This window comes from Micrasema longulum, unplaced genomic scaffold, assembly GCF_059751315.1.
Source record: "Micrasema longulum isolate JH-2025_06_02 unplaced genomic scaffold, ASM5975131v1 h1tg000469l, whole genome shotgun sequence".
NCBI classification, from domain to species: Eukaryota; Metazoa; Arthropoda; class Insecta; order Trichoptera; family Brachycentridae; genus Micrasema; species Micrasema longulum.
In genome coordinates this window covers 581,943-607,782 of record NW_028277667.1, presented here as the reverse complement: position 1 = coordinate 607,782, position 25,840 = coordinate 581,943, and the positions used below count along the sequence as shown (strand labels likewise).

At 31.1% G+C, this 25,840-nt stretch overlaps 3 protein-coding genes across 3 annotated transcripts in view; 2 read left to right on the top strand and 1 right to left on the bottom strand.

Moving 5' to 3' along the window:
• Positions 1 to 1,565, top strand: part of Esyt2 (extended synaptotagmin-like protein 2) — a 53,847-nt gene extending 52,282 nt beyond the window's left edge. Inside the window, exon 24 of the mRNA XM_088226803.1 lies at positions 501 to 1,565. Coding sequence (XP_088082929.1) covers positions 501 to 581 — 81 coding nt within the window. The 3' untranslated portion in view covers positions 582 to 1,565. The remainder of the gene's footprint in view (positions 1 to 500) is intronic.
• A 3,254-nt stretch (positions 1,566 to 4,819) lies between these two features.
• Positions 4,820 to 16,612, bottom strand: LOC148281349 (uncharacterized). The gene is made up of 7 exons (XM_088226805.1): positions 16,593 to 16,612; positions 14,359 to 14,471; positions 14,044 to 14,164; positions 13,076 to 13,211; positions 9,968 to 10,031; positions 7,506 to 7,666; positions 4,820 to 5,115 (listed from the first exon to the last, which is right to left on the bottom strand). The coding sequence occupies exons 2-7, from the start codon at positions 14,458 to 14,460 to the stop codon at positions 4,968 to 4,970; spliced, it is 732 nt and encodes a 243-aa protein (XP_088082931.1). The 5' UTR covers positions 14,461 to 14,471; positions 16,593 to 16,612; the 3' UTR covers positions 4,820 to 4,967.
• On the top strand, positions 16,222 to 21,902 carry Cbp20 (cap binding protein 20). The gene is made up of 4 exons (XM_088226811.1): positions 16,222 to 16,445; positions 18,537 to 18,754; positions 19,809 to 19,911; positions 20,348 to 21,902. Exons 1-4 carry the CDS (start codon positions 16,395 to 16,397, stop codon positions 20,444 to 20,446), a joined length of 471 nt encoding a protein of 156 aa, XP_088082937.1. The 5' UTR covers positions 16,222 to 16,394; the 3' UTR covers positions 20,447 to 21,902.
• Positions 21,903 to 25,840: the final 3,938 nt, after the last annotated feature.

Genomic DNA, 25,840 nt, shown 5'->3' with positions numbered 1-25,840 from the left:
TGGGTCGTTCCTTGTTGTGTACCTAAAACTGTCTCTGTACTCAATAAATGTGCGTATAATGTTACAGAAAAATAATTATTTAAGTACTATATATTTTATCTTGCTAAAAATTTAAGAACATTTTTGAAAAGGGAATATGAAATATTAGCATCAGTCTTACGCTTCAGGGCTGGGATTACAATGGGAAGTAAACAGAGATATCTTCGATTGTCTATAAAGTATAATCAAATTTTCTGCATGAGGACAATGAAATATTCGAGCGTAAAAACACCTTTTTATGTTAATATTTCATGTCAACCCTATCAGGAATCCGGCAGAAATCTCATGCATAGGCAAATGCACTAACCATTAGACAAACGAGACGAGGTAGATATTAAGTTATAATGATGTTTCATCTTACCAAAAACTGTTTCACACTTTTTTATACCACAAATTATGTACATAATGGTGTATTAACATGTTCAAAAGGTGTAATATTAATCTGTTGATTATTTTTTTAGGTTATCATCAACTTGGGAGAATGTGATCTAACGCAGGCCCAAACTTGGTGGATGGATTTGCTGCCTGAATCTAAAGACTAAACATGACCAATATGAGACTTAATCCATTATTTTTTACCTTGACACTCGCATAAATCATCTAAATCTAAACACTTTCGGGGAAGTTACTGTTTATCGTTAGGGGTTTGGGGTCATTGCTACATGATGTAACCTGTAAAGAGTCCTTGTTGTTTTAGTCTCGTCCTCCAACTGTCGGTTCTTTTAATTACCAGGCTATTCGATAGTTAAGTTCAATAGTCAGACATGTCCAAATAAATGATAACCAAATCAGTAATACCGTTGATTCGTGCACACAGGAAACATTTCTGCTAGATCAATAAAATGGATAGTATTCAGAAATGTTATTGTAATAATCTAGATAATAGCAACATTAAATTCTGTAGAAGTTTTATGGGATTGTATTTTTTTAGTGATATTTTGAACAACTTCTTCATCGTCTTGCTTAATGCTGAACGTCGTGGTCTTCGGAGATATCAGGCATTAGGAGTTATGATACGTCTCCATTCCTCGGTCCGCCAAGTTGAGGGATGTGTTCAATGAGGACCTCAATTTTTTTTATTCATTCTTGCAATACGTCCAAAATAAGTTTAAATAATTTTTCTGCATGCCGTAGAGTCTTTAGTTTATAGATAGTTCCTGGAGGATGGAGACATTTCTGCATCTTCAGTCCACAGAATGTGTAGCGTCGGTCTCCAGCACCACATTCAGACGTATCATAGAAAAAATAATAATCGACTGCACACTCCACTCTAATTTTGTTTTTTTGGACTTTTCCGACTAAATGAAATGGTTTTAGAAGTTCGCCTCTAAAGTTTACTTCCCCCAAAGTATGTTAATAATTATGGGTATCTTCTCGCACATGACGTTGTTTTCAATATTTGTATTGATTATTGTTCTATTTTATGGTACAGTACTCATGGATGGATCAAAGTATAAATAAAATTAAGCCTATAAAACATTTAGCAACCCCTGCTAAAATAGCTGACATTTTACCAAAAAACAAAATATATAATCTCTTTCAATCATAAAATTAATATTCATATCTAATTATTACATACATATTTATTTGATGTCCATTTGATTTTTATTATTGATAATTTTATGAGCATTACATTATTTTTTTGAACTTATATCGAATTTGTGATGAATTTCAAGCACGCAATCAACAGTTGTTGATATTGTTACAGAAGAAAGCATTCATTTTTCAATGCAAGCCATTGGATTTACCTATACAGGTTGGCGGTATATAATATAATATAATTCATCCGTAACAGTAATAAAGTATGTTTTTTCATAATTTAATTTCTTTATAAATCACTGCAACTCCATTCCATCCATGTTAAGTATTCTCAGCCCATTCTTATATTATCAATAGCACAATTTTTATTCTGAAAAATTACTTTGAGAATAAGGATTTTAGTGGTATTTTTGATCCACATTTTCTGCAAACAAAAATGTGTTCAAGTCAAAAATTCATTAAAAAGGTGCTAACTCGATAAAAGTTTGATATAAATGTTAAAAAGTTGCCTTTACAACAAAAAAAAAGCATTTCTTTGTACATAAAATGCATAAATGTATTTAATTCACAAAATAACGCCTTTATAGAAAATCGCATAGTGTATTTATATTATCTTTAATATAAAATGAAGTAAATTTCAAATATTGTGAAATGCTATGTGTGTATGTATGTATTTCTAAGTTTCTATTTCTAAAAATTCATATTGATAAATTCATGAGTACTTCATTGTTTTACTATATTATCTTCTATGTTCAAGTGTGTTAGCTTGTGTTTGTGCTTATCTAAACTTATTGTTAGCTTCGAATGTAATTATTATGAAACCGAGCCACTGTGATTGCATTTACATACTGCTTCCCTCATTTCATTAATATTTTTCTATTCCCATTTTATATCTTTAATCATCAATTGTAAACATTTATTTGTATTTCTTATTCAAAAATAGGTTTAATTTTATAAATGTTAAAATCATATTATGTTGCTTAGCTTTATTGTCTTATTTTAAAATATAATCTTTTTGGATGTAAGAATTAACTTTGTATTTAAGCCTCTATTTACTTTATGGGAAAAATAAATGTCAAATATTTTTTAAGATACTAAAAGAATAGCATAGAATTCTTATTGATGTACTTGCGGCTTTATTGGCTTTATTTTTTTTTCTTTTTATAAGAGTTTTTTGTTATAAAATATACATTTTATATTTACACGTGAGAAATATACGTATAGATTCCTAGAAATTGCCATAGAAACTTATTTACAAAATAAAAACAATGAAAATACATTATATTTATGTAAGCTTATTAAATATATCTTCACAGAAATTGATTCTCAAAAAAATTACAAAAAGCTGTTACAAAAAATGTGCATTTCTAACTTTATATAAAATAAGATTAAAAATGTTACCATTATTTAAAAAGTATATCATTGAAAATACTGTACCTACTTTTTTTTTTTATTGATTATAATCATATTTAGTCCAGCTGCTGACAAAATGAGAATTGCTACGATGATATCCAACCTCCATTGGGGAGAGGAACGATAAGAAGAATAGTTGATAAAATAAGATGGCATTTAAAATCTAGTTTTCATATTAAATTTTCTTTACGTCACTTTCTGTTGAAGATAATAATTTTACTTGTTTGATGTTACTTGCATAGAATTATATTAGTCCAGAAACTGCATACGCGCATCAAACTTAAGCTTAGTTTCTCTGTTGACACATCGTTTAGTATGCAACTGCCGATTTAAATTAAATTGTGTCTAAAATACTGCTGTGATTAAATGGGAATAGGGTGGGATCACATTTCATGTGCAAGTAGTGAATTCACAAAAAATATTATTTAAGAATTTGATTATTATACCGTCTGTCAGATTGTGAAATAAAACAAGATGGACATTTTTTAGTATTGCCAGGGTATTTGAATTTTTTTACCCGGCTTTTTAAATAAGCCTTGGTATATTAAACGGTATTAATTTACTTAATAATTATTTGGTGGTTTTTTTTTTACATTTGTCTAATAAAACTTTCTGTTTTTTTTATATAGTCCAGTCAGTAAAATATTTTTTGTGGTAAAACGTAACATAACATAAAATTAACTTATATTTGTGTTATGAGAATACATTGTACGCCGTCTAGCAACATGCACGCAGGCGGGATGTCGTCGTGCAAGGGGGGATAAATGGTAAACTTTTGGACACAGTGCGATGTATGCTAACTTGGTTCCATGCGCCTTCTGGTATATTATAATTCTATGGTTACTTGTAATTATATATTTTTTTACGCCTGTAAAAACGAACCAGTGATCAAGTATTGTTTACAGCCATATTTTTCTATTTAAAGCTGTTTTGAACAACGGAATAGTTATGTATATTTATCATGATTTAGTCATCGCGTACAAATTTGAATTTATATTATGTTGTCAGTGGTTCCATACATCAGGGTAGAATGTTTGAACATTACGTATATAGTTATAAAACATTACCAATAAATGGTAATCAGTTTGCCGTTGTAATCATTAGATATTTTTTGTGGTCTTTGATCTGTATTTTTTGCCTTGTTGCTTAAATCTGTAATATTTTCTTATTTATCTGTTTTCTTTTTTACATGTCGCTGCTATAGTTCTTGTATGTTCAATAGACCATTTTGCAAATTTTACAAGACATTTTTTTTGTTTTTAAAGTCAAATCAGTAAGTGGAGATCGGCACTAAAAAAATGCTAAAAATACTATTTAATAACAGAAAAAATAATAATTCTCGGATGCGTAATAAGATAATGAACATATTGGCATTCATAACTCAATTTTGCTAACAATTGTCCATTGAACTTACAAGAACTAGAGCAGCGATGTGGCTATATTATAATATGAAAATACATTTCTATAATTTCACTGAATTATGAAATCTAACCTCAGTTAAACAGAATTTTTGATAACGTAATAATTGTTATTGGAATTTAATTATAAATTATAACTCAAATTAATTATGAATGCAAGGAAAGAACTAAATGTTGTGAATTCAAAGAAAATTTATTAAATAAATTAAAAACTATTGTTTTGTTGTGCGATATCTATCGGAAAAATAAATAATTTGACACCATGTTATAAACATTATTCAATTTATTTTAGAATTCTAAATTATACACTATCATAAAATATTAAATCAATTCATATTACATAAATTGTTGTTATCATAATATACTTATAGTAATTTCTTCTAAGATGTTATCTATTTATTATATACTAATGAAGTCTCATGTGTACAATTATAAGGACACAATGTATTTCAATTTTATTGAATAAATTTTTTTATTGCTTCTACTTAAAATTATCTCACATTGTTTATAGTATTTTTTATTACAGGTTTTATTTTATTTATTACAATTTTTTAACATTCATTTGGGGTTGCGTAATAGATTTTCATTAGTGTCCTGTAAATCGTGTTTAGATAACTTGGTGGACAGGATTTCGTATTCTTTCACCCATCCATTGTTCTTTTGTTTCAGCCACGAAATCATAAAGTCAGCGTCTGCACTATTTTTTCTGTAAATTTAAATAGCTCATAAATACAAGATATTTTAACCTTTGGATCGTGAGATATTAAAAACAGTCGGGCAAAGGTGGAGGTAAAATTCCTCATCTTTATATATATAATTCCTCTGTACGTGTGATGTCACCCGTACTCCTCCTAAACGGCTTAACCGATTTACGTGCGGTTTCCAGAGAAATATGCGCTGTGCGTGTTCGTAGATATTAAAATCTTCAATTGAATATGTAAATAAGAAGTTAGGAGCATACATGTTTTATTCATCGATCTACCGGGGTTGTTGTTGGTTGTTCGAGGAGAATGCATTTGCAAAAAAATAGAAAGATATTGTTTTTTTGTGTATAAAAAAAGTTTGTTTTTGAATGTTTATTACAAACAGCATTTGTGTTGTGTGGATCTCAATCAGATTCTTTCCTTAAATTCCATATAATTTCTACCCATTAATAAATGAAATATCTTTTTAATGGAATGGATTTAATGGTAACCCTGAAATAATATTAAATTCAATACATTTTTAAAAATCGTATTCCTACACAAGTACACCCCTTTGTTGGTGAAATGACTGGAGTTTGACGTTTGCAAAAAGAATGCCATATTTGAAAAATATTTATTTTATGTTTTGGAATTCAACCATAAACAAGTACCTACTTAAATCCAATATTTTTTCAATATTGTCAATTTTTAGTTTTGGAATTCAATCACAAACAAGAACCTAAGTACCTACTTATCAGTGAAAAGTATTTTTCCAAACTAATAGCAGGCAAGCCAACGTTCGTGCAGGACGTCTGTCGGGTCTGCTAGTTTAATATAAAAATGCAGTCTTCCTATTTTTCAAAGGATAAACATAACTCAGAAGACACATTCAGTATTGAACCACTTATATGATGTTTGTATCGGCCAAAAAAGGTGATGTCTGTCTACACCTAACAGTACTTTTTTAGAAAACTGGATGAATTAAAAAATATTTGCTTACAATGCTTGTATTGGCCAGAAAAGGTGATGTCTGTCTACACCTAACAGTACTTACTTGGAAAACAGGATGAATAAAAAAATATTTACTTTATAAATCAAAGTTTCTACGCATTCTATACAAACTACATTTTGCGATGTTTACAGGAGAGCAAAAACAAATCTTGATATTTTTTTTAGAAGCTATCAGATACTGAAGAATTGCCAAATATGTGTCTATTGTTATTTAAATTAGAATCACTAATCTTAAGCATAACCCCATACGAATTAAATCTTAGCAAAAATTCATTTATTTCTACTTCTAAAAATCACCCAATTTTATTTTTTTTACTAATTCCTTTATTAATCTTCCCACTCCCTCTAATATTTTATGCATATGAAAAGTATGAGATTCAATTTTAGGAATCTGTTTAATTTATACAAATTATCACAGGACTTTTTTTAATGATAAATTTTTGGCACATATTTGGCTATTCTACAGTATCCGATAGCTTCTTTAAAATAATCAAGCTTAAGTTCGCCTGTAAACCTCGCAAACTGCAATTTCTATAGTATACGTAGGAACCGTCGAAATTATGAAACTTTATAAAGCCTTTCTTCTGTTTTATACATTCATGATTTTTTTCACACTAATTTATCGATTTTCTTGTGTGACAATGAAACTGAAAAAATAATAAAACATTGTATCATGTTGTGGAGTCAATTTCTCACTTTCACTTAATTTCCCTGTAAAACAGTGAAGAAATACACTGTTATTTCGATATTTTAGTCGCAACAATGCCCTTCTGGATTCCATTTTGGAAAGAAAGAGAAAAAACGTCATAATATACAGAAATAACTAAAAAAGACAAAAACCTAAAAGAAAATAATTGTAAAATACATACATACATGCATCAAATGTATTTAAAGCCCAATACTGGTAACCCTCACTAAGCAAACCAAACAGATCATAGCAAGCCCCTTCCAAATCCTCCCTGAAGAAAAATCTAAAGGAATATTGGTTATTTACATTTTTGAGCGAAAACCTTCTTGACAGATTTTATTAGCGATAAACGTGATGTGCTTTTTTCCTTTAGCATTGCATTAACCGTTTAAATGTCAGATAAATTCAACATGAGTATTTTAATAAATTGGGAAAGAAAAATACTATCAATAGGGATAAGTTTCATTAGGGAATATTATGCGGAATCAAAAGTGGAATGGTCTCACTATTCATTTCAGGCAATGTGTTAAATTGGTAGTAAAACATATTCTAGATATTTACATGCAAATGTTTATGTTTTAATATACCGTCGGGAGATATCTCACTTGTGACACCTAAAGGGTTATTTTCCATCAGCAGTTAAAACCGCTGCTAAAAACTGTGTAATGCAATGGCCATTGTTTGTTTAAATCAGAGTTTTTTTATATGCCTTACATGACACTCCTGGTAGATTGGGACGTAATGTCTTCTTCCTTCCGGGTGTTGAACATGGTCTTGAGGGTGGAAACCTCGCTCTCCATGGCTGACAACTTGTCCTTCAGGGCGTTGGCAGTTTGGCGTAGTAGATTTACTTCCTCTTGTAAGACTTCATCTGCCTGTGGGGGCCCATAATACCCAAAAACATGTGGTTAAAAAATATTTACATAATGGGAGAATTTAAGGATATATCTGTGGCTCGAATCTAATGGTCGGCACGTTTGCCTAACATGCAAGAGGTCTCAGGTTTGATTCCTGACATTTAAAATGGTATTTTAGCACTGCAATATTATTCCATAGTCCCAGGACTGGCGGCTGAAGCATAAGACCACTACCTTACCTTAATGTAACAAATAAACATCGGGATGCAATTGATACACCAATGTCCAGTGCCCTGTCCACCGTTGGGTGTGATGAGGGAAATTATGAATCTAAAAAGGCCCAAGTCATAAATTGCAACACAGAAGAGTAATATTATGTATATAAGTTGTTTTCCGAGCAAGTATGATATCATTAACAGTTTATAACTAATACATATTATGTTTTTTTTTACCAAGTATATGAATAGCTTTTTAGATCTATCTACAGATGTATGTATAACAAAAATTTTGGTGATGGGAATACTCAAAAACATGTAAATAACTCGGTAGTCAGATGGCAGAAGGGACCATCTGTAATTTTATTTATTTATTTATTTACGGACAAAGTCCATTATAAACATTACAATTAAAAGAAATTTTTACAAAGGAATAAAAAAATATAAGGAACAGAAATAAGCAGCAAAGACAGATGATAGATTTTTTAGATTAAGTAAAAAGCATAGGCTAACTATACAGATTCTTTAGCTGATTTGTAAAGAAAGACATCCTTACACCATAATAATCAAGATCTTGATGATCGTTCACCCGCCTGATCATTCTGGGCAAAGGCGACTGTGCACCATAATTGGTCCTGTAGTGACCGAGGAAAAGCATTTCATTATTTCTTAGTCTACGGGTGGGAACGTTAAAAAGAATCTTTTGCAAAATTTCAGGGGCATCAATGAGACAGTTCATAATTTTATACATGCAGATTATATCTGCAATGCATCTGCGTTTTTCAAGACTTGATATGCTTAAAAACCTCTCCATATCAGAATATGAATAGTCTCCTCTTTCCAATCCCATCTTCCATGCAATTTTTCTTATAAAACGATGTTGAACTGATTCAAGGCGCTTGATATGAACAGCATAATGAGGGGACCAGATTACAGATGCATATTCAAGAATAGGGCGAACTAAAGAGCAATAAAGTGTTTTAAGTGTAAGCATACTTTGGAAATCAGACGTAGTTCTATTAATAAAGCCTAAAATTTTTAAGGATCTGTTTACTATATTATCAAAGTGTTCCAGAAAAGTTAGTTTATTATCTAGGATCACTCCAAGATCTCTTATAGAGGTGACAATCGAAAGAACTTGGCCATTAAGTTTATAATCAAAAATAAAAGGATGTTTACATTTATGGTATGAAATAATTTTGCATTTATCGATGTTAAGTTCCATGTTATTAGTTTTGCACCAAGTATGAAATGCATTTATGTCTTCTTGGAGTCTAACACAGTCATCAATATTTTTAATTAGCTTAAGTATCTTGTTATTTTCAAAAATGTTCAGGAGAGCTGAAATACGTCTCACTTTCAAGACTTTAATCCACAAACTAAAATATTTTAGTGTTGCTTTTCAATAATAAATTACTATTCTAAATGACACTGATTTAAAAAAAAAATCCTCGTGTATTTACTGAAATATTAATTAAAACTTTTGAAAACTAAAACATATACAAAAATACAGATGGTCCCTTCTGCCATCTGATTACCGAACCATACTTCCATTTTCGCTTATAATTCCTTCATCTCTGTTCAAATGTCTATCAAATAAAAATAAGTATAAAAAATTGGTTGAAACAAAGAAAGAAATTGTATAAACAATGTACAGGGCTGAACCGATTATCCTTGTCGGGAGAAAACATATTTTGTTTTAAAAGAAAACAGGACCACAAGCCGATTCAATCAATTCCAGCCACCCCCCCCCTTCCCTCGCCACCACCAAGATCAACTTTTGCAGTCATGAGCAATGCAAAGATGAAATAAAATTAAGTTTCTTGAGGTGTGGGATAGTGTCAGATTTCTTCAGATCTGGCGCAATCTTTGCCCCCCAGGGTGCCAGTTTTTCATCCCCTGTTTTTTAATTTTGCCTTACTTGTGCCTGCAACCGGTTTAGAAAACAAATTTATTTATTTACAGACTTACTCAGTCCATTTAACAACGGCGATAAATACATTTCTTTATTATAATACAGATACAATTTTAATTAAATACAATAAATCATCTGAATAAATCGATTTTACTAACTGTATCCCCGCAGGCTGTAGAAAGTACTTACATAAAGTTTGGGAGCTCCCCGAAAAGATTCCGACAGCTCCTTAAAAATGGTTGTGTAATTCTTCCTAAAACATATTCATTGATTGATGCAAAACTTAATTTATTAGAGGCATTTTCAATTTTATTTGCCCGTATATTTTTACAGATGTGAAGGTTTTTTGTATTTATCAAGTTGTGACATAAAGTGTAAAAAAATTAATGTCTCATGTAAAGTTGAAGAAAATTACATGCATCGTTGTTCTACGATTATGACCAATTAATTATTCATTTTAAAACCTTAAATACATTGTTTAAAGCTAATTATTAATGGGCATATAAATCTTTATTTCCTTTTCATGCAAAGTTTTCTCCATTTTTGATGAGTATTTCTTACATTTACTCTAACTGAAAAAAAAATTTTTAGTTCAAATACAATTTTTTATAATTCTTTTAAATATTAAAAAAAAACTATTTATTTCCAACATTTTATTCTTTACTTTACCTATGTACCTAACGTTTAAAAAATAATAAAAAAACATATTATTGTACATAACTAATGATGTTACAATAGTCTATTTTTCCTCTTCTTTGCTACACAAGAGTTTTATTTTGCATTGCAGCATGATTTTTAGGTTTCTAGATATCTTTTTAAAAAGTTATGTGTTGTTTTTTTTTTCAAATTATTAAGGTAAAGGCACCAGTGATGGACAGTTTTAGAAAATGTTTTTAGACTTCATAACCCTACGATCCATTTTTAACAAAATGAAATCAGACGATGTGAAATAATAATAGTACGGTATGTTGGAAATCTTTTTTTAATGGTAAAATTAATAACGGGTTACAGGTTTAAATAAAAAATAGAAAAACCATAGTTACTTCTAATCATCAGTGATGGACAGACAAAATCTAATTATGGACACCCATTAATGGACAACGTCCAGTAATGGACGTCCAGCATTGGACGTATGAGTAACAAAATCTCTTTAGGTCATATAGATATTAGGTAAATATTTTTCCATCTTCATTACTTTAAAAAAAACCTCTTTTATTTTGCTGTACAGGATCATTTATCCTTTCCACAATGTCTTCTATTTTGTACCAAATCTTATCGGTTTTTTACGACCATCTGAAGGTGTTTCCAATAGATAACGTCATTGTACTAATTTCAAACAAAGAAAAAAGTTTGTTTTCAATTATTCCGGGTTATTTATTTGTGGTACACCATATTTTAACGCCGCTGCCCCTACTGCTTCCCCCCTGTTCACTGCATCTACGGCACGTCCCATTTGTTTTGGCGTATATTTTTTTTTGGGTGCCATGGCTAGAAAATAAAACACAAAATATACCTTTATTTAAGATCCACTTATGGACAACCAATATTGGACACCCATGTCCATGACTAAATTGCGTACACTTATCAGTACCACAAACATAATGTACAACAAAGACGGCACGACAGACTTAAATTGAAGGTAACTGCGATGAAAACACAGATAAACTATTTGACTCAATTTATGGACATTTTGTCCATCACTGGTCTAAGATGAAAATCGGTAGTCAGTTATGAACATTCAAATTTGACAAAATATACAAGTAGCTAGGTATGAATTTAGATTGATTTTGTATCTACGGTATGTCTAGAAAACGTATTATTTAATATTTCAATAAGTAATTACTAAAATTTCTACCAACTAATTACAAAATAGTTACTCACCTCACTAATTATTTCTGCAAGAAATTATGAATTTCGCTAACGCCGTTCGATTGATGCCTTTAAATGCTAGCTATTTTTTAACGTAATAGCCGATTGTCGCGATATGCATCCCGGTTGATAGATAAATATCTATAGTTTATGATTCATTTTTTCCAGTATAAAAATATGTTGAATATTTCTTATTTTAAAGGATTTAATAAACTTTTGTCCATAACTAAGGTGCAGTCCATTACTGATGCCATTACCTTACCATGTTTGTAATTACCGGTATTATTTTTGTAAATGCCCCTCGGGCGTATTGTAAAATAAATCAAATTAATAGGAGACATAAATAACTGTAAATATTTTTTAATTTCTCTGGGTGAAACTATTGATGTCACATCAAGTTCTCGGTTGGCCATTATTTGCGAGATATTCTCTATATACTTAATCGTTTAGAGAATGAAGAAGAGTACCACTACGAACAAGATATTTTGAAAAAATGGAACCGATTACTGAACACTTTTGGCACTCTGAAACATAATCAGAATAATGAGTCCTACGCAGTGTGTAAAGTGGACATTTAATCCAGCCAATGGACAGGTCACGAGGCCTGTAACACATTAATCCAAATGATTTCAATTTAGAGGGCCATTTTCAACGAGTTGTAAATAATAACTCACTATTAGAAAATGAGAATCATATATGGTAGAGCGGGTTGCGACACTCAGCCATGGGACCAACATCTGATTGTTAATGTAGCGAGTGTCCTGACGAAGCGACGGGTAATACAGCTCAGAATGCCAAAAGCTCCCGCTGTAAGACGAGCCCTTTAGCTCCATTGCGTAGAATAAAAGCATTCCAAATTATTGGTTTAACAACAAATGTGCAATGGACGGTTTCAGTATGTGCTTGAAATTCTCGACAGCGTACCTACGGCCATTTGTATTGCTGTAAGCTGTAGCTAAATTCGTGGTTGATAATCATAGAATTGTTTTTGTCCGTATGGATGACTATTGCCATTGGCCAGCCAGTGGCAGCCAGTGGCGTATTATTACTCTAAGTAAAGATGAGGATGTTCTTCTATTTTGGGCACTGGAAGATGAAAGTGCACTATGAATTTCACATTGAACAATTTATTATAAAAACTTAAGCAACAACACTCGACGATTCCAAAAATTCTTATGCCATCTGATGTAATGTCAAAATTTTGTTTATCATGTTCCAAATCCGAATGTTCTATTCTTGTAAATGTTCCATCTCGATGTTAGGTGGGTACCATAAGGATATGTCAAGGGAAGAATGGGAAACAATGGTAATCGGCTAGAAATAATATTGATAAATGCTGTTTTATACTAAACATTTAACAACATTAGTTGAAATGTTTGACCGCAAAGTTATGTCACACAAAATACAAACCATAGCAATATAACTCACACGGAAGATTCCATGACCTTCTCTTCGTTGTCCTTTAGCTGCTTCAAAAAGTCAAATTCCGTTTTCACCTGCTTTCCCTTCTCCATCTGCGCATCTACCTGGTTCTCTATTGCTTTCAACCGCACTATTGTATAGTCTAAAAATATTCAGGATGAATTAAATTTGAATAAAGTAATATGCACACTGGGTTTTTTACATTATGCTGTATGTCGTTATCACTCTTTTCTAAAGTTTCGGATCAGATTACAGCATCTACCATCGGTGAAAGCACTCCCTTCACATAACCTAAAACTGAATTTGCTCATGCTAAAAAGTTACTCTTCCGGACTCACTGGAGACGATTTAAAGCCGTTATTATTGTGTTTATATTTATCGATTTGTTTATATAATAGTATAGGGCACCGGTAAGCCAAGTGCTGAACCCTTAATAAAGACGATTTGATTCACTAGCGGGTTCGGTCTTCGGTCATAGGGGGAAATATAGAATAGGATATATTTTATGTTTTTATGTGTTTTTTCATACATTTTATATCGCTGTATGTTGTGCGCAGCGGAGTCTGAGCGGCGAACGTCTCTAAGGGCCGACGGCTGGGTAGAAGTAGTAGAAGGGGGGAGCCGAGCGAGCGGTCTCCCTTACCTTCTCCAAGGTGGCAGCACGTACTTGGCTGGGGCGCAGAAGACGCATAGATAAAACACCTTTGTGAAATAAGTATTTCACATCAACCTTGCCGGAAATCGAACCCGAGACCTTTTGCATGGTAGGCAAACGTGCTGAACATTACACCACAAGACGGTCAAGGGTACCAATATGGTTATGTAATCTTCATGATTAACAAGTGTTGAACTGTATTATTTATCACGAAATTAAAGAGAGAATATTGAAATAAATCTATAATAAAGCAGAATAAATCAGTATATAAAGATTTGTATAAAAATAATATATTTGTGTTCTGGACTGCTTTTCTTACCGAGTGAACTTTTTAATCTTTCCTCTGTATTCTTCTCTTCCTTCAAATTATGCATCAATTCAGAATACTTTAATTCTAGACTTTCGTTCAAAGAGTCTAATTTCGGCAGAACCACATGACTCTAAAAACATGAAAACTGAATAAATACTTAATTACCAATAAAATACATGCATACACAAAGCATTTATTTATGCAAGAAAATCTTAGGTAGTGAATAATTTTTCATAAAAATCAAAACTTTGTGATGTGAACATTTTACCAAGCAAGTTACCTTTAGAAAACATAAAAAATTATAAGGTCTTAAAAATTACCAACCTGCTGAGATACATCAACTATGATATCATCAAAAAATGTCTGTTTTAATGTTTCTGTATCATAGCTTTTGCTTAATATATTATCCATACTGTTGTCTGTCATTTTGATGCTTACTGAAAATAATATTTACAGAAATTGATACAAATTTTCAACTGTTTCATATTTTGAAATTTGAACAATTTCAATATATTCTTTCTTTTGAAGTGTAATTAAGTACTTACTTAATAGATGTTACAAAGTATCCATGAATTTTTATGTAAATTTGAATGTAGGTACCTGTGTAACTTTTAAATCAATTAACATAGCTAAAATTACACTAATCCAGGATGACCTATATTTTCATTGACTTTCACTGCCAGTGGTGTGGCACATTGTATTTAAATAAATGATTTTCGGTACTTAGGTATTATCATCATGCAGATACTTACATATTTTTTATATTAAACATCTATTTTTTAAAATAATACATAAGTAGTCTTTGAAATAGCGCCACAATTCAACAAATTAAAATAATAAAGGTATTGGACAATGTCTTGAATTGAATCAATTTATTTAAAAATAAAGATAAGTAAATTTGTATAATTTGTAAAAAAGTATAACTTTAAAAAAACAATTATTATTTATGCGGACCAAGAAATAATTACCAGTCAGTAAATAAATTATAAAAAATAACTCATTCGTTAAAACCTTATTATCCATATTATAAATAATAGGATATATAACATAAATTTTGTTAGCTTATTGTTTTTTCTTAACATAAACACATTCTGAAAAAAAGAATTGTAATGCAAATGATGGCATTTGTTAAAAACACCTCGACTCCTAAGGATGGTTGTAACAAGGTATTTTATGATGAAACTTGGTAAAAAAAACGAAATAATTCTAAAAGTACCATTATTTTTATTTTTTAATATTCTATGAAGTAGAAGAATATAAATAAACAATTTCGCCAAATATAGAAACTGTACGAAAATTTTTTTTGACAAACATAGCGCAGCTGCGAGCTACGTGTGACCACAAAAGGCACTCTAAACACTACACCCGCTTTTCATTTGTCTAAGTATTTAAAAATGGTTCAACGAAAATCAAACAGCATAATTTTTGGTCTTCTTTATTTTCGTCTTTTTGTGTTTCGTTTTATATTATTTTTTGAAGCAATATGTTTGGATTAATATTCTGTTCATCACCCAGCACAGATCTTTTGACTATGTGGCCTTTTGGATGTGTGTGATTATAGTCAATTTCCTACATGTCCTTCCCCTTCCCTTGTTTTTGTGGGGTCATGCTTTTTGTATGGATTCAATATCATAGGAAGAAAACTATTATTTTCCTTTACTTGGCTCGTTCTTAATATTTTATTCACTTAATATGTAAGATGTTGAGCTTTGTGGAGTAAATGAAATTGCTAAATCGATAAATTATTTCGACTGAGTGCCTAGACTAGATGATGAAGTAGACGGCAAGACAATTTTTTTAAAACCCAAAAAAAAACTTTTAAATCAAGAGAAACATGATTTGGACGTAGATAATTTGTGATACAAAGCATACTTACTTAAACATTAAAGACAAATATTCTAAATAACTTCCATATCTAAAGAATTATAAAGCATTGAAAAAAATATCAACAACTTACTTTTGTTGTATTTTACTGGCACCAATACGATTTACTCACAACCGTTCAGCGCAAATCCGTGGGAATTGCAGAGATAAGAGAGGGCAGAATAGACGCAAAATAGTAGTAGAAATGTTTGTACAAGAAAAAATATATTTTTTTAACTTGTTTGTTACTTTCATCCCCAGTCACCTATGAACATTTTTTCCATTAGTTTCATAGACAAATAAACCGTTTAATATCTTTTCTGCGCATTTCTCTTGTGTCAATCGTGTCAATTTGCGTCATTGAATCCATTGAAGGGAATTTCTAGCTGTTTTGTAGTTTTAAATTAAAATACGTAATATCAATTTTGTTTTGATTGAATTTTGAAAGAATAAGAAATACGTATTTTTTTTTGTTTTATTAAAGTAATTAATGCAGAATGGCCACCGTAACGGCAGACTTAAGCTCGTACAGAGATCAACATTTTAAGGTTATTATTGTTTACTTTTATTACTATATAGTCACTATTCCTATTAAACGGATTGTAACTTTTTAAATAACAACACATATTTGGGTAAATGTAGAACCTTAGCTTGCGTTCAATTTTTGCTGTTGCATTTTAAATTTAATAACTAACCTTTTTGACGTTTGAAATTTCGCTGATATAATTTTTTTATGCTGATGTTTTACGAAAATTCTTGATTTGATGCAACATGTGATCATCGGCTTAGAGCTTAGATGATAGACGCTGCAATGCTGTCCGAAAGGTCGGCAAAAAGTGCAAACAACACACGTTTGACAACCCAAAACACAATCAACATTTTAAGTCACGGAAATTATTCAGGTTTATGGTTTAGTGGTCGTGTCGCGGACTCCGTACCATAGGTCCAAGGTTCCAACCACACTCAACTACACCTTAACGTCCATTTTCTGACTCGGTTATTAACAAGTATTTTTAAATAGCCCTTAATTTGAAACATTTGTGTAATTCACAAGAATGCAAATATTATTTTCAAAGAAATTTATGCGAGTTAAGTAAATATTTTATCAATATTACCTGTCTTTGACTGGTTTAAATGATCACTAATAACATTCAGCATTCTGCCTGTTTTGAAATCAACAGATGAAAGAATTATAGGTGTTCTTCAAACATAGAATAGTGAATGTGACACAGAGTGTAAAGTAAGCACTTGAACCAGCCAATCCCTTTACCAAAATCTCATCCATTTTTATTTATTTATTTATTATAAAGGTGCTGCAAAATGATCTATTTATTTTGAAACGTTAATTAAAAATGCAACAATGATCGTAATTTTTTTTTTTTTTACCGTCAGAATGAATAGGGTTTGTCATTTTGTTTTCGTATTGACATCACTTTGTTTTAAAAATGATGTCATCTACATGCCTGCCCTCGAGCTGTACACTCCTGAAGTCTCACATAAAAACAAAATACTGGCCTGTTTCAAAACATGGACGAAACAACCGTTGCGTGGCAGTGTCGGAGACTTGACTGTGGAATCATCTCCCATCCACTATTGAAGATGTTTCTACAATAGCTCTTTTAAAATTGCTCTTGAAGAAACTTTTCTATTTCTCTCCTCTCCTCTTTTCCTCTCTGGATTCCCGTTTTCCCTTTTGATGTTATTTTGTTCATAAATACGTGTTGCTAGTTGTAGTTTTGTTTTTATTTTATTTTGTTCAGTGGTCTTTTTTATTAGTTAATAAATTATTAAACTAAGCCAAAAAAATATTTTTCAATTTTTATATATCGTATTATCAGAGCTACGACTTTTTAAAAGTTTTGTATTTCTGAAATAACTCCGCGTGTAATGTCAGAGGTTTTCTTCCACTTATTCTCGATCAGTTCTGCCCATTGGGCCATTGATGGCAAACTTTTCCGTACAATTTAATGCTCTAATTTTTACCATGCAAGAAAACATTTTTTATCTCAAATTTCCTGTAGGGCAGAAGTTCCTCATTGTGGCTAGGTGTCCTAAACATTCTAAGATGTATATAATTTAAATACTATTATTTATTTTGATGGGTAAACAAACAGTATGTACACAAATACAGTCATTTTTTGCATATTAGTGTAGGACACTCATGCACACACCAAAAAATTGTTTACACTGAAGACAAAAATTTAAATAATGTTAAATATATCAAATGTAAAAGATAAGAAATGAAAAATACGTATATAATAATGAAGTTAATTAAATATGTATCTGCTTCTCTCAATATTTCTATGATTTTTGACCTAAATTTTCTTATACTGTATGTTGAATAAGTATGTAATTACAAATATGTATCTGAAAATCTAATCAGCTCTTCATTATCAGCTTTCCGTACCTTGAGAGAAAATTAGAAAAAGAAGCTGAATAAGATAAAAACAATTTATTTCATATTTGTTTGTGAAATAGAACCAGAATCCTGGATGAGAGTTTTTGGCTTTGGAGAAAAATCCTGAAAAAGGAAATCAAGTGGAGATAAGTCCACCCCGCAGTGTAGTAGTTGGCATATTTGTCTACTATTATATAATATTTCTATATTAATATAATATTTATTTCCGGCTGTTATTCAGGGTTCCCGCGGGGAACAGGAAAGGCTCCTGCGCACGTCGTGCACTCTGTACGTGGGAAACCTGTCCTTCTACACGACGGAGGAGCAGATCTATGAACTCTTCTCCCGCTGCGGAGACATCCGAAAGGTCATTATGGGACTGGACAAGTACAAAAAGACTCCTTGCGGCTTTTGCTTCCTCGAGTACTACACAAGAGAAGATGCTGAAGCCTGCATGAAGTAAGACTCTATACTTGTGATGGAAATTATTGCTATTTGAAATATAATTTTATTTTTATTCTTTATTTGGATAACCAGCAGCTATATTTATCTTATATATAAAACAAAATAAATTACAAATAATAAATAAGCCAATTACAATTTTTCACAAGTAGCATCGCAGTAAGTTAAAAAATATTCTTGAACATAAAATTAACAGTAGTCTAATGTAAATCAAAAAGAAAAGAAAAAACTTTACAAATTATTTCGAAAGCAAACGCCGCACTTCATTATGATTATTCCCCAATAAATCTATGTTAAATGATTTTGTTATTACATTAAAATTATTAAAAGTTTGCCATAAATATGAATTTTGCCTATAATTAGATGAAACAAGGGGAATATGAAGAAGAAGGTTATTCCTTAGAACTTTGGAAGGAACATTAAAAGAGAGTTTGCATAGTAGTTCAGGACAGTCAATTGAACCAGAGGCAATTTTGAATAGATAAATTATATCAGCTATTTCATTGATCATTTTTGCTACTCAAAGGTAAGATGATCAGTCTTACGCTATGAAATATTCTAATGTAAAAATACCCTTTTAAATTAATATTTCATATCAACCATGTCGGGAATCGCACCTGAGGCCTTTTGCCTGGTAGGCAAATGCGCTGATCATTACACCACGAGGCCGACAATTGGTGAACAAGATACCTCTTACTCTAGGGCATTGTTTCTAAATCTTTTTAGTATTGCTGTAAAATGCAGTTAGTTAAGGGATATTTACCTTAGAGAATAAAACACAGGAGTCCACTTTGTTTCAATGTAAAAAACATCAATACACTATTTCAATACGTACTTATCTTACCAAAATAATCATTATTTTACATTGAAAGTTCTATATAGTTCGAGATACATTTTATAAACTTTTTTTACCGATGTATTGCAACCATTGTATAAATTCTATAATATGTTTTGTTTTTATGAGAAAAATAAATTAAAACTATGGGCGCGTCTTTGTACTAACCCATATCAGATAATGTTGAATTATTAATATGTTTCTTGTCCTTTCCAGATATGTAAATGGTACTAGATTGGATGATAGAATAGTGCGTTCCGATTGGGACGCTGGATTTGTGGAGGGGAGACAGTATGGAAGAGGAAAAACTGGTGGACAGGTAATTTTATTTTTACTTTAATCTACAGTAACTGAAAAATATATTATATACAGTACTCTCAGTAATTCGCCACCCTAAAACCAGGCAAGTGTCCAATTAGCAAAAACGCCAGATTATAGTACATACATACACAATACGGGAGCATTCAAAACTGATATTTTGTCAATTGTGTCTAAAATTTCAACAGTCCATGCGCTCAGTAGCTGCAAGACTTGTTATAATCTAACTTTTATTTTTTAAAAATGAGTTTTTTTATTTATTCTAATATAATTCAAACACTAAACTTCATAATACCAACGAATTGAGCCTGATTTTATGCTTTCTACTAGTAAAATTACCGGCAGAATATAATAGTTGTTGGATAATCGAGTAGCGGATTACCGAGATGGAATTATCTCGACAAGATATTAAAATGGAGTATTGTTTGTTCCGCCAGGTTCGAGATGAATATAGAATGGACTATGATGGAGGAAGAGGTGGATATGGGAAGATCATCGCACAGAAAGTTGTTCCCAATACCATCGACCACCGATAATCACATCCGTCGCTGATAAATCTAAATAATCTAATTTGATGTGTGAAAAAATGTTGCGTCAGTACCACAAGAATCATAATACTTGAAAATAATATTCTACAGGTGAAATTTTCAAAAGAATTAATTGCATTCAGCGATGAATCACAAAAAAACAGATTTTTTCTTCAATATATTTTTTTTACGTTGGTTGAAATCCACATTACTTTTACCCTTTTCCACGAAACGCTATCAATATTGTCTTCGTTAGAAATAAAATTGGATTTCAAAAATTATTTTGAATTATTAATTTTATCTCATCATATCAACGGTAAAAGGCTCTATGACTGAAACTGAATTTTGCAGGAGAGTCAATTAAAGATTTAGAAAAATGAAAAATGCTCACAAGTTTTTTTTATTTTGAATCAATTCCAAAATATTGTGGGTAAGACAGGTATTATGTAAAACTATAAGGGCTATGTACGATGAATACCAAAAACAAAGTTTGATGTAAACCTAAACAACTATTTGTGAAAATAAGTCTTAACTTTTTGTAATATAAATCAGTTGATTTTATGAATGTCATACAGTCCTTTGCCTTTTTACCGTCGATATTATAATATACTCGTATATCATCTAACTTGTAAAACCACAAATGGTCAAAAACAGTATTTTGTAATTTTCTATTAGGACTTCAAATAATCTATGTGTGTAAAACTTGTTTATCCGTACAGTGTAACATTATTTATTGTTAAAATATCGAAAAAAAAATTCTACAATTTTCTGAAGTCAAAACTGTTTTTAATCTTCCCTGAGAAGAGTAACTTTGGGATTTACGAGTTTTACAAGTTAGGCGGACGATATGTAAACTATTTACTTTTTTATTATTTTTTCATATTGGTTTTACTACAATTCTAATTTTCTTTTTCTTCTTTCGTGTAACAGTTGTATTTCATTTGCCATTATTTTTACTTTTAAAATTTGAGTTAATCTATTTGAATAAAATCTTGTAAAGCTATGGTTTTCTAAGAGAGCGGTGCTGTCCTCTAGCGGCCATCGTGTAGCGGGTGGATGATGTCATTAAAACGTATGTACAAATCAGATAGCGCAAGTTTCCCAGAGAGCGTTAATTGTTACATCAAACAGCTGTGCCGTCATAGCGGTACAAATGTGTTTTCTTGTGTAACGGTGAACATTCTTAAAATGAGTGCAAACATAATTCGAAATATCAAAAATGTCAATTTTTAAAAGTTGATTTTGTAAGGAAATTGTGAAAAATTTTAAAACCTCGAAATACACACTCTGTGTAGTGAACAAGTTCATGCATGATTTTCAACCCTGCCGGGCCTAAGGGTGTCTAGGGTCCTCCAAGTAGCATATTTTTTTAATGACTTTTGATAATCATATTGGTTCCATTTTTTGCATAATCCTACCCAAGAATGTATCAAAATTATTGGAAAAAAAATCACAATTCTTTCAATAATAATTTACTTTTTACTTTCCTTCCTCCCCTGCAAACAGTAAATATTACAATTCATCACACTACAGTTTAATAATCTTTGATATGTGGTCAGTTCGTACATGTGTGTTTTGCTATTTGGGCATATTGAGCAATAATCGGCAGAACAACGTAAGTGACAAATAGTGAATTGTGCAGAAGGCTTTTTAAAATTTTTATTCCATATGTATTTTTTTTAATAATTCGGTAAATGGGATTTATAATGGTTGGTGACTGCCAATACTGAAATGACAGCCAAATTGTTTAAATACCTTCCGCTTTTAAGATAGTGGCGGTAACGCTGTTTTGCCTATAACTCTGACAGTGGTGCGAGCTAGCGTAATCGCCTACATTGTTGTCGGTTACGTCGTTTTGCTTAGCTTAAAAATAATATGTCAACATAAATATTGGTTTTTTTTAAGAGTGGAATGATGCGGAGTAATACATAGAAAAGTATAATTGGCCTATAATTTTGGTTTATTTGTAAATATTGAATTTTTTTGTAACAATGGCTGTTGTTTTATTTTAAGAAATAAAATAAATAAAAATAAATATCCTTAAATGTGGCAGGTGAATTTTATAGAGCTATGATGAATTTTGTGCGTGGGGCAATAAGGAACACTTTTCCTTAAAAAAATGTCACTTGCGTTCTGCCAATTATAGCTGGATATATTTCCAGCCATAAAAACAACAATCCGGATTTCGTGCTTTACATTTTACATGCATTCCCTCTCCCAACTCCCCGCTGTACCACCATGCTAACGGGTGGCGCGACATTCGAACAGTCTCGTTCAACGCGAAATTCACCACAGCGAAAGAAGCGCGATGTCGTACAGCATCCTCTCGCAACAGTATTTTATGAAAAAAAATTCAAATTTTGCAGAAAACTAGAAATACTATGAAACAGTTTTATAAACACTACCATGACAGTTATAATGACATTTTTTAAGTCGTATTTACAGCATTTTAGCTGGGGTATTCCTGGTAACTCGAGGAATTTTTTCACATTCAGGCTAGGAAAAATTGAACATCTATCCTCCACCAAAAGATTTAACTTCCGATGACTCTTTGTCTAACAAATATATCCACTAATATTTGCCAAGTAGGTCTTCAATTTTCCATCTCAGTTATATACAAATAAGTTAATATAAATAAAAATAAGATAACGCCACCGCTCTTTTTAAGTTGAAATCTCTGGTCAAAACGGTCTGGTGATAACGGCGACGCCTCTTTCTTAGGAAACCATAGCGTAAGAGTGTAAAATATTATCTTTATCAATCACATTATGTTGACAACTCGCGTCGTGTGCTTTTATTTCTATAATAAATTGCAATGATCTTTCACCAAGAATTTTCACTTGAATGTTGTCATTCACTTTAGTATCATAAAAACAAGTCTTTAGATGTTTCTATTATGAAGTTTGATTTTTAAGGCATAAAAACAAATGTAAAGACTTAAGTGGATATGTGGATTTTCTAAGTATTTTTATAAAACATGTAATTATTCTATATAATATATATGACTTACAAGGAATTTCTTTTTTAAAAATTAATGTTGAAAAAATAAACTAATAAATATAGAAAACGACTTTTTTTCTGTAGTGCCACCCTCTTGGCAAAAGTTGTAATAATCAGCTTTTAATTATCAACATGTTTCATAGTAAATCTTTTCAAATCATTCAATATATAATATAAGGGTATTAGAGCAAACTTAGAAATCTCCACCAAAACGAAAAATTAGTTATTGATACCAAAAAAAACTATACATAAAACCTACCTACCTAAATAATAGCATAATTCAAAACCGTCTCTAAATCTTGCAAAAACAGATTTCAATTATACTTGACACTGCAAACTTAGCGTTCTCCGTTGAGTTGGTGAAGCATAATTAGAAATCTCAATTCTTTTTTCAAAGTTTTTCGCAAATATCTTACTACTTCAATGGAGATTTCTAAGTTTGCTCTAATACCCTCATGTATCTGTACCTAAGAGAATAAAATACAGGAGTCTACTTTTTGCCGTTTTGAAGTTTAAAATGCAGAAATTATCGCAATAAGCAATTTTATACGTGAATTAAAAAACTCAAGTCCACTTTTGTCATAAAAGTGCTTTTTAAAGTTGAAATAAAAATCTGAAGTTCACTTTGTTTTAATGCAAAAAACATCAGTAGTCCCAGATACGCTATATGTACTTTTACTATCAAAATAACCATTATTTTACATTGAAAGTTCTTATATACTGAAATTATCCAATTTGGTTCAAAGGTTGTCATGTTTTGGAAATTGCAAAATCTTGTTTCCTGAACATTTGATTCAACGTGACTCCGTGGTTTATCCTTTAGGTAGATATTATTTTATTTACCACTCTGGAATTGTAATTATGTAATATTTATAACGGATATATTTTTTGTCTCCCAAGATCATGAATTATTTATGATATGAGCAGATTTTTTTGTTGAAAGTTTTTTAAGAAGATAGCCCACAATGTCATAAAAATTTAGCAATGAACGACGGGAGTGTGCTAATTCTTTTGTGACATCGTAGGGTTGTTTAGTCACAAGTCTGTTGTACTTTAAAATTTTGTCTGATTTTGAAAAATTCAGTCTCACTGTAATCTGAATTTAATAAATTTTTATGTAAGAAATGTTTTTTTTAATATTCATTCAGTGTTTTTAGTTTTGTCGACCTCGTGGTGTAATGGTCAGCGAGTTTTCCTACAATGGTATGCAAGTTCCGACATGGTTGATATCAAATATTTCAAAAGGGTGTTTTTATACTAGAATAGTTCATAGTCCCTGGACTGGTACCTGAAGCATAAGACTGATATCTTACCTTAATGTAACAAAAACGATCGAGATACGTCGAGATTGGTGAACCAACGCAGTGCCCTATGCACCATTAGGTGCGGAAAGGGAATAATAAAAAAATGAAATGTTTTTAGTTTTTCTTGCGCATTAAGAAGAATTCGACTTTATCATAAGTTAAAGATTTTATTGCGTGATAAAAGATAAATCAATCATTATTTATGTTTTTGATAAAGTAACAATTACGTCTTCTTAGAAATATAATTCTTGCGTAATATGGATAGTATCATAATTATGCTGCAGTCCAAGGTTAAAATCAGATTATTCGATAGTTCGTACGCACACTCCCACTTGAAACTATCTCTAGAAACAGTTGATTTAACATAATTAGAGGTGTGTTTTCAATAAGTCAATTATCTAGGATTAGGTGTCTGGGAAAAAATGTAAAATATTTAGGCCATGCTGTTTGATCGTTGCGTTATCTTTAAGTTATTAAAAAATACATCCTACGACGACCGGATACACTACAAATTTCAAAAGAAAAGAGTACATATTTATTTAAAATTCACATGCACATTACATTACATCACACCTGCCAATTACAATATTGTATAAGAAAGTGTTGAAAAAAGGGCATAATAGAAAATGTTTTTTTTTCAGAAAAAAAAAAGATTTGCATTCTTATGATTTACCCAAATATTTCATTTTGACGGCCATTTTCAACGAGTTGTAAATAACTGTTGGGGTAGAGTGGGGTTCAAACCACGGTCCTTTGATTCGCGAGTCCGAGACACTAGCCACAGGACCACAACCCGACCAAAGTTATGTCTTTTTATATTTAAAAACCTATGTTCCAAAATTAAATATAAATGGCTATGTTTTCTGAATAATGAAAAATGTAATCTATAAAAACAAAGATGTAGGATTTTGTTAGTTCTTGAGGGAGCTGGACGTACATGGATGATGAACAGAAGAAACACTTATGATGTTCGATGTGCATTTATTAAGTGCTGATTAAAATTCAGAACTTGGTTATGAAACTTGAGAGCAATGGCGATGATGAATAGTCTAAGCTGACTGCTCCGACTCACTACGCCCTGTGTTCCTTTTATAGGTCA

What these genes read in the sequence shown, in the direction of transcription:
- LOC148281349 (XM_088226805.1), bottom strand. Translation starts at nt 14,460, where the DNA reads ATGACAGACAACAGTATGGATAATATATTAAGCAAAAGCTATGATACA. An exon ending in TAGTTGATGTATCTCAGCAG is followed by an intron (nt 14,165 to 14,358) that starts GTTGGTAATTTT and finishes TCATGTTTTTAG; the next exon opens with AGTCATGTGGTTCTGCCGAA. An exon ending in AAGGTCATGGAATCTTCCGT is followed by an intron (nt 10,032 to 13,075) that starts GTGAGTTATATT and finishes AATATGTTTTAG; the next exon opens with GAAGAATTACACAACCATTT.
- Cbp20 (XM_088226811.1), top strand. Translation starts at nt 16,395, where the DNA reads ATGGCCACCGTAACGGCAGACTTAAGCTCGTACAGAGATCAACATTTT. An exon ending in GATGCTGAAGCCTGCATGAA is followed by an intron (nt 18,755 to 19,808) that starts GTAAGACTCTAT and finishes TGTCCTTTCCAG; the next exon opens with ATATGTAAATGGTACTAGAT. An exon ending in GAGGAAAAACTGGTGGACAG is followed by an intron (nt 19,912 to 20,347) that starts GTAATTTTATTT and finishes TTGTTCCGCCAG; the next exon opens with GTTCGAGATGAATATAGAAT.